General features: G+C 44.5%; 1 protein-coding gene across 1 annotated transcript in view; it reads left to right on the top strand.

Moving 5' to 3' along the window:
• Positions 1-9,700, top strand: part of CTPS2 (CTP synthase 2) — a 113,907-nt gene that overhangs the window by 31,987 nt on the left and 72,220 nt on the right. Inside the window, exons 10-11 of the mRNA XM_032756631.2 lie at positions 1,956-2,018; positions 2,123-2,166. Of these exons, the coding sequence (XP_032612522.1) occupies positions 1,956-2,018; positions 2,123-2,166 (107 nt within the window). The remainder of the gene's footprint in view (positions 1-1,955; positions 2,019-2,122; positions 2,167-9,700) is intronic.

The raw sequence follows: 9,700 nt of genomic DNA, 5'->3' as shown, positions 1-9,700 counted from the left end.
TTGAAGTTTCTGTCTAAATGTGGGTAATGCTCCTCAGATTATTTTAATGGTATGGAATGGTTTGCAGGTCTTTAGCTTTCCCTCTAGCATAGCATCTCTTTATGTCCCAGCCATATGGAACTTTCTGAAATCCCCCTCACTGCCACCCCCACCCCCCAGCACTCAGCTGTTTCCTGCTTATTGATTTCTGTTCTGGCATCGCTGATATATTGATTGCTCCCTTCTTTGTTTCCCCTGCGTACCTCTTAAGTATCTATCGGAGGAGCATCTGGGATGCTCTTTGGCATTTGTTTAGTGGAGAGAATTGGTGGACTGCAGTGAAGGTGGAGCTGGGTCTGGGAGCATCCCTGTGGCAACAGGCTTGGGCGACACAGGTCTGCCTTCCTTCATCACCGAGCACTCTGTTCAGGCCCATCGTGTCTCCTTGCCTGCTGCCCGCCATGCTCAAGCCCACTGTGGAGTCTCCAACCCCCACCCCCCACTGCTGCTTTTCCTTACAGTGAAGGTTATGGGGCTGTCCTGTGGGTTAGCAGCCTGACGTCCTGTAGGCGCTCACCCTCTGGCCAATCCTGTGTTTATGGCTGTGAAGTCACCATGAGAAGGAGTGGGAAATCTTAGCCCAGGAAACTCCCTCTGAGTTGGGGTGTTAGATGTTCTCTGAAGGAAATCAGGCACTGCAGCCCACTGAGATGCCTCAACTCAGGGACAAATCTAGAAGGTGGCAGATTTGTCTCATGGACCCTGCCTCTCTCCTTCCTTCCTTCCTTCTTTCTTTCTCTTTCTTTCTTCCTTTCTTTCTTTCTTTCTTTTTTTCTTTCTTTCTTTCTTTTTTTCTTTCTTTCCTTCTTTCTTTCTTTCTTCTTTCTTTCTTTTCTTTCTGTCTTTCTTTCTCTTTCTTTCTCCTTTCTTTCTCTCTCTTTCTCTCTCTCTTCCCTTCCCTCCCTTCCCTTCCCTTCCTTTTCCTTCTCCCTCCTTCCTTCCTTCCTTCCTTCCTTCCTTCCTTCCTTCCTTCCTTCCTTCCTTCCATCCTTCCCTTCTTCCTTCCTTCCCTCCTTCCTCTCTCTCTTTTTATTTTTTTTTTGAGACAGAATCTTACTCTGTCGCCCAGGCTGGAGTGCAGTGGTGCAATCTCTGCTCACTATAAGCTCTGTCTCCCAGGTTCACGCCACTCCCCTGCCTCAGCCTCCCGAGTAGCTGGGACTACAGGTGCCCACCACCACGCCCGGCTAATATTTTTTTGTATTTTTTTTTTTTTTTTTAGTAGAGACGGAGTTTCACCATGTTAGCCAGGATGGTCTCGATCTCCTGACCTCGTGATCTGCCCGCCTCCGCCTCTCAAAGTGCTGAGATTACAGGCGTGAGCCACCGCGCCCGGCCCTTCCTTCCTCTCTTTCTCTCTTTTTTCTCTTTCTTCTCTTTCTTTCCTTCCTTCTTTCTCACCCAGGCTGGAGTGCAGTGGTGCCACCTCGGCTCACTGCAACCTCTGCCTCCCGGGCTCAAGTGATTCTCCTGCCTCAGCCTCCCAAGTAGCTGGGATTACAGGTGCATGCCACCACACCTGGCTAATTTTTGTATTTTTAGTAGAGGCGTGGTTTCACCATGTTGGCCAGGCTGGTCTTGAACTCCTGACCTCAAATAATCTGCTCACTTTGGCTTTCCAAAGTGCTGAGATTACAGGCTTGAGCCATTGCGCCCGGTTGACCCTGCACTTTTCTGACCTCATGTTCCTTCTTTGTCAACTTTGGGACTTAGGCGGCTTCTTGATAGTCTAAGCCCCTGCCCTGCTCTTTGTCAGGGATTGTTCTGAGAGGACAGCAGGGAGCAAAACAGGCAGAGTCTTGCTCTCTGGGAGTCTGCATTCTAGATAGGGGAGACAGGCAGCCAACAAATGAACAGAAAATGTGAATGAATACAAAGTGAGTTCATTTGCTTTGCATATGTGCTTTTTAAAATAGGAGTTTGTCTTGGGATGCAACTAGCAGTGATAGAGTTTGCAAGAAACTGCCTTAACTTGAAAGGTAAGTTTGAGGTTTGCTAATGACCATTTATTTAAAAAATTTTCTCTCTTCAAATATTTTTCAGCACTATTGGTGAATTACTGAACTCTTTTCTTAATCTTCAGATGCTGATTCTACAGAATTTAGGCCAAATGCCCCAGTTCCTCTGGTAAGTGGCTTGTTTATCTTTCTGGGTCCAGTCATTGTCACTTGGGTCCTGGCTCTTGCCTAAATTCATAAGGGGCTATTGGCTGGGCGCCGTGGCTCACCCCTGTAATCCCAGCACTTTGGGAGGTCAAGGCGGGCGGATCACTTGAGGTTAGGAGTTCGAGAGTAGCCTGGTCAACACGGTGAAATCCCTGTCTCTACTAAAAATACAAAAATTAGCTGGGTGTGGTGGCAGATGCCTGTACTCTCAGCTACTCGGGAGGCTGAGGCAGGAGAATTGCTGGAACCCAGGAGGTGGAGGTTGCAGTGAGCCAAGATCGTGCCACCGCACTCCAGCCTGGGTGACAGAGTGAGACTCCCTCTCAAAAAAAAGGGGGGGGTCTATTATTATTTTTTCTTTACAGCACCAGCACATTTTAAATTATATTATTCTTATATTAAATTCCTTTGTTCTTGATAGTCCATCTTCTCAGCTATGCCTTAAAGACAGTCACAATCCTGGACTGATTTCTCTTTGTCGCAGCTTTCAAGCTTAATGTTTAGGAAAGGATTAAATCGGCTGTGACAACAATTTATAACATCTACTATAAATAAATGAGCTGTCCTGTCTCCAGACTCATCGCCAGTCTGCCTATTTTCCACACTGGTGGTCATCTGTCTTTCTAAAACAAAAGTGACAGTGATTCTGCTGCCAGTCCTCATCTTCCATCGGTTTCTTTTCCCTTAAAATATTCAGTCCAGGATTCTGGGCTGGGTCCCAAAGCCATTGTGCTCTGTCACCTGCTGCTTTGCTGATTCATCCCATGGCATCCTGATTCTTCCCAGGCTTTGAGTTTTTTTCTTTTTTGTGTTTTTTTGAGGCAAGGTCTCACTCTGTCACACAGGCTGGAATGCAGTGGCATGATCACGGCTCACCGAAGCCTAGACCTCCTGGGGTCAAGCAATCTTCCCACCTCATTTTTTGATTTTTTTGTAGAGACAAGGTCTCACTATGTTGCCCAGGCTACATGCTTTGAGTTTTACGTTTGGATAGTCTGAACTAGTTTTTCAGATGCCGCCTGAGGTTCCCTATACCTGAGATGTCCACCTGCCTAAAATCCCTCTCCCTCCTGGAATCTCAATAAAACTGTTGAAGAATTTAATTAACAACTCAGTTACCAACAACTTCCTATTCATCTGAGGAAACCTTTCCTGACCTCTTTTCTTTACCTGCCTCTGCCTTCTGCCCCATGCTACTGTGCTCACCACTAACAGAGCGAGCTCTGCAAGATGATGGTTGGCCTTCAGTCAGCCTGTTTGCCAGCCACCCATGCACACCCAGTCGTGTCCCTGCTGCTGGGCACCTACTTCTAATGGAGCTCGAGCCTCACAATTGCGATTGGTTTTTTTGTTTTTTTTTGAGACGGAGTCTCGCTCTGTCGCCCAGGCTGGAGTGCAGTGGCGCAATCTCGGCTCACTGCAAGCTCCGCCTCCCGGGTTCACGCCATTCTCCTGCCTCAGCCTCCCGAGTAGCTGGGACTACAGGCGCCCGCCACCACGCCCGGCCAATTTTTTGTAATTTTAGTAGAGACGGGGTTTCACTGTGGTCTCGATCTCCTGACCTCGTGATCCGCCCGCCTCGGCCTCCCAAAGTGCTGGGATTACAAGCGTGAGCCACCGCACCCGGCCTGCGATTGGTTTTTTAAGCAGCTTTATTGAGATATAATTCATATACCACAAAATTTAGCCATTTAAACTGTATAATCCAGCCAGACGTGGTGGCTCACGCCTGTAATCCCAACACTTTGGGAGGCCTAGGCAGGTCAATCACTTGAGGTCAGGAGTTCGAGACTAGACTGGCCAACAAGTTGAAACCCCATCTCTACTAAAAATACGAAAAATTAGCCGGGCGTGGTGGTGCATGCCTGTAATCCCAGCTGCTAGGGAGGCTGAGGCAGGAAAATTGCTTGAACCTGGGAGGTGTTGGTTGCAGTGAGCTGAGATCGTGCCATTGCACTCCAGCCTGGGCAACAGAGTGAGACTTTGTCTCAAAAAACAGACAAACAAACGAACAAACAAAAAACTGTATAATCCAATGGTTTTTAGCATATTCACAGATCTGTGCCACTCTTATTACAAGCAATTTTGGGCCATTTTCATTACTCCAAAAAGAAACCCCACACGCCTTAGCTGACACCCCCAAGCCTCCTATCCCCACCAACCCCAGGCCACCATTAGTCTACCTTCTGTCTTTATAGATTTGCCTCTTTGAATCATTTAATATGAATGGAATCATCCAATATGTAGCCTTTTGTGACTGGTTGCTTTTACTTAGGATGATGTTTTCAAGGTCTGTGTTGTAACATGTATCAGTACTTTGTTTCTTTTTATTGCTGATTAATATTTCATTGTATGGACATGCAACATTTTATTTATCCATTGATGAACATTTGCATTGTTTCTACTTTTTGGCATTGTGACTAATGCTGCTGTGAACATTCATGTGCAAGTTTTTGTGTGGACATATGTTTTCATTTCACCAGGAGTGGAATTGCTGAGTCATATGGTAATTCTGTGTTTAACCCTTTGAGGAACTGCAGGACTGTTTTCCAAAGTGGCCGCAACATTTTAATTTCCTGCCAGCAACGTATGAGGGTCCTAATTTGTCCATATCCTTGTGAACATTTGTTATTTCTGTCTTTTTGATGATAGCCATCCTAGTGGATGTGAAGTGGTGTCTCATTGTGGCTTTGATTTGCAGTTGCCTGATGGCTAAGGATGTTGAGCATCTTTTCATGTGTTTATTGGTCACTTGTATGTCTTCTCTGGAGAAAGGTCCATTCACATCCTTTGTCTATTTTAAAATTGGGGTATTTGTATTTTTATTATTGAGTTGTAACAATTCTTTATATATTCTAGATCTAAGTTCCTTATATATAATCTGTGCTATCGACATTTGGGGACACATCATTCTTTGTTGTGTGTGGGAGCTTCTGCCCACTAGGTGCCAGTATCACTCCCTAACCCCTGCCCAATTGTGACACTAAAAGTACCTCCAGATATTGTCAAATATCTCTTGGGGGCAGGGGCAGAATCACTCTGGTTGAGAACCACTGATTTAGAGAAATCTAGTTCTATTTCTGTCCCCTGTAGCCTGTTCACTCCCTTCCCTTATGGCAAGCATTCATTCTTTTTTTCTTGGTTTATCTTCCCATTTTTTAGATAGAAGTGAAGCTGTATGTCTTTGTAATCCACTTCCCTTCTTAGGGAAATGGTAGCATACTCTGCACAGTTTTTTCCTGCCTTGCATTTTTCGCTTAATACTATATGCTGGAGATCACCCCACGGAAGCACACAGAAGCATTCTTCACTCTTTTTTTATAGCTTGTAACTCAAACCATAATGAACCATAACTTACCAGCCAGATGGTACTTTTAAATCTTATGCTCAGAAGGCCTAATACCAATGAAGGGTTCCTTATGAGCCTTTAATATAAACATATTTCCTGACTAATAGCTGAAATGGCTGTGCCAGGAAAACTATGGGTTTTCTCTTCTAAGATATACTTTGGGATAGGAAGTGATTTTACCAGTAGGTGCCACTGTTAGATAGTGTTGGCAAGGTTAATTCTTTGATGATTATTCTTTACTGGGGGTGTGTGTATGTGCATTAAAAAATTTTTACACACGGCCGGGCACAGTGGCTCACACCTGTAATCCCAGCACTTTGGGAGGCCAAGGCGGGCAGATCACAAGGTCAGGAGATCAAGACCATCCTGGCTAACACGGTGAAACTCTGTCTCTACTAAAAATACAAAGAAATTAGCCAGGCATGGTGGCACGCACCTGTAGTCCCAGCTACTCGGGAGGCTGAGGTAGGAGAATGGCGTGAACCCAGGAGGCGGAGCTTCCAGTGAGCCGAGATTGCGCCACTGCACTCCAGCCTGCGCGACAGAGCAAGACTCTGCCTCAAAAAAAATGAAAAATATTTTTTTTATACACAGGGTAAAAAAGTTAAGCCCTGCAGAAAAAGGTACAGAACTGTCTCTCCTTTGCCCCCACCTCACTTCGGTTCCCTTCCCCAGTGGCAACTACTTTGATCCATTTCTTTCTTTTTTTCTTTTTAAAGAAATGGGCCGTCTCACTATGTTGCCCAGGCTGGATATTCACAGGTATGATCATAGAGCTCTACAGCGTCGAACTCCTGAGCTCAAGTTATTTTCCCACCTCAACTTCCCAAGTAGCTGAAACTACAGGAGCTCAGCTGATGCATTTCTTTAGTTATTTCAGAGATTTGTGTGTGTGTTTGTGTGTGTGTGTGTACCCACTTAGCCACACATGTATGAATATGTATTGCGTTTAAAAAAAAATCTTGGGCCAGGCGCAGTGGCTCACGCTTGTAATCCCAGCACTTTGGGAGGCCGAGGCGGGCGGATCACGAGGTCAGAAGATTGAGACCACGGTGAAACCCCGTCTCTACTAAAAATACAAAAAAAAAAATTAGCTGGGCGTGGTGGCGGGCGCCTGTAGTCCCAGCTACTAGGAGAGGCTGAGGCAGGAGAATGGCGTGAACCCGGGAGGCGGAGCTTGCAGTGAGCCGAGATTGCGCCACTGCACTCCAGCCTGGGCGACAGAGCGAGACTCTGTCTCAAAAAGAAAAAAAAAAAAAATCTTGGCTGGGTGCAGTGTCTCATACCTGTAATCCCTGCACTTTGGGAGGCTGAGGCGGGAGGACTGCTTGAGTCTTGGAGTTCGAGAGCAGCCTGGGCAACATAGTTACACCTTGCCTCTACAATAAATAAATAAAATTAGCTGGGCATGGTGGCATGCACCTATAGTCCTAGCTACTCGGGAGACTGACGGGGGAGGATCACTTGAGCCCGGGCGGGTTGAGCTGCAGTGAGCTGTGATCACGCCGCTGCACTCCAGCCTGGGTTACAGAGCGAGACCCTGTCTCAAAACAAAACCAAACAAAACAACTTTGTAGCATGCTCCAGACACTGTTCCCACCTTGCTTTATATACTGATCACTCCACATCAATGTGCAGGGATATCTTTGGTGTGCTTGCTCTGCTGTATGCTATATGGCTGCATCCTTATTTATTTAACCAGTCTCATATTTAGTTTGTGTCCATTATTTTGCTGCTTTAAATTATGCTGCAAATTAGTATCCATGTACGTATATCCTTGCACCCACGCGCGAACACATCTGCAGGGATAAATTCCTAGAAGGGGAGTTGCTAAATCAGAGGATGTGTGCATTTTACATTTTGATGGCTCCTATACACATAAGTGAGATGAGAACAATAAAAGCTAATTGCTATTGAACATCTTTATGGCCTGCAATCAGTTTGTTGGAGAAAAATAGCCTTAAGAGCTAGCATTTGTATCGATGTGAGAAGTCTTATTAAAAAAAAAAAGACTAAGGAGATAGAATCATAAGGCAGCAAGCACCATGAAGCCTGCAGAGTTACTTAAGCTTGAGCAAATAACAGTGACTTTGTGGGGATTGGTCATTCTGGCTCTTCTAGCTAGGAAAGTAAACAATTTGGAAACCAGGAGCCTTCCATAGGGAATATTTACTCCTAAAATCTGTTCATAGGTCATCATGACCCTCCTTTGGCATGTATGATTAGAGCTATGGCTGATTATGAAATCAATAGACACTGGCATCCAGAACAGTTCCAAGAGAAGGTGTCTCTTATACACATAAAAAGAGAAACAGATTTTCCCCTAAGGGTTAAGGTAGACTCTTTCTGCATCTCAAAGTGCCCAGGAGAGAATGAGTAAAATTTATTTTATTGTGTCATTTCTCTGCTTAATCCACAAGGTGAAATTGAAGGCTCCGGGACTTTGCAGAATACTTAGGGTTCTAAAGCAACTCTGGTTTTTTGCCCTGCTTCAAAGTAGTCTCAGCTGCCTTCTAGATGGTACATAACCAGGAGCATAGCTGTTGCTGACTTACATTCTAACTCTATATCAATCACATGGCTGCTGCTGACATCCTTGACCTTGAACTTGGCTTCAGATCTCTCCAGTTCATCTGTAGGGTAGTTCACAGCACTTTGGACTTTATATTTTGAATATTTTCAGCTTTTGAGGCGTATATATATATATATATATATATATATATATAAATGAACAATCTCAATCTAATGTGTAGGCATGTGAATGTGCTTAACTCTAAGCATTTCTTTTCTGTTTGTTGAAAAAGGTAACTAAAAAATCTGGATTTACATAAGATATTATACTGTGAAGACAGAATTCATGTTCCACCTTCAAAAGACATCAGCACACACATGCACACTTGGATGGTGGTATTGGAAAGGAACAGGGAGAAATTCAAAGCATTTTAACAAGACGCAAATGGATGTTTGAGATTTTGGTATTTGATATTATTTCAGTTTTCATTATTTATCATAGGTATGATGTCATTTATCCCTTTTTGATCCAGGAATTTTCAGGGTTAAGTGAATTTTACATCTACTGTAGTAGATTTGTGAAACAGTCACATAATTAAAAGCTGATTTGGGTGAAAGTTGATTTTTGTTATACATTAAGTATAATTAATTAATGCATAACATTTTCCTGCCTTTAGTTGAAGCCGTTTAAAATATTTTCCTCATCTGTATTATTTTTCAACAACTTCATATGGAATGCAAATTAAGAGGTGTTGAAAAAAACCCAGATGGCCCACTTAGAGTTATCTTTTAGGCAATTTTGATTACTTTGAGGATTTGCTTGCATTTAGAGTGTTGAAGTAAGCATCTCCTGACTATTACAAAGATCATATAGAAATCACGTGGAGGTTAGTTAGGGTTAAAAAACCTTTTTCCCATAAAAGTAGTCATTAGGAATACAGCTATAGGCCGGGTGTGGTGGCTCACACCTGTAATCCCAGCACTTTGGGAGGCTGAGGCTGGTGGATCGCCTGAGGTTGGGAGTTTGAGACCAGCCTGGCTAACATAGTGAAACCCCATCTCTACTAAAAATACAAAAAATTAGCTGAGCGTGGTAGTGGGTGCCTGTAATCCCAGCTACTGGGAGGCTGAGGCAGGAGAATCACTTGAACCCGGGAGGTGGAGGTTGCAGTGAGCCAAGATTGCGCCATTGCACTCCAGCCTGGGCAACAAGAGTGAAACTGTCTCAAAAAAAAAAAAAAAAAATGCAGCTATAATATGGGTTAAATAGCTTTTTACAGACCACTCTGGGAGCCTAATACTCCTGATACTGTCTCTGTGGGGATAGTAGGTTTAGAGTTGACATCAGACTGTTGGCTGAGGTAACTTTTTTCTACTCAGAGAAAGTAAAGTTCTTGCCTGAGCACGGTGGCTCACACCTGTAATCTAAGCACTTTGGGCAGCCAAGGTGAGAGGATTGCCTAAGCCCAGGAGTTCAAGACCAGCCTGGTCAACATGGTGATACCTTGTGTCTACTAAAAAATAAAAAAGTTGGCCGGGCGCCGTGGCTCACGCCTGTAATCCCAGCACTTTGGGAGGCCGAGGCGGGTGGATCACGAGGTCAGGAGATCGAGACCATCCTGGCTAACACGGTGAA

The sequence above is a fragment of the Hylobates moloch genome, unplaced genomic scaffold (assembly GCF_009828535.3).
Source record: "Hylobates moloch isolate HMO894 unplaced genomic scaffold, HMol_V3 SCAFFOLD_7, whole genome shotgun sequence".
Taxonomy (NCBI): Eukaryota; Metazoa; Chordata; class Mammalia; order Primates; family Hylobatidae; genus Hylobates; species Hylobates moloch.
Note: the sequence above shows the minus strand (reverse complement) of the source record. Positions and strands in the feature narration are given on the sequence as shown.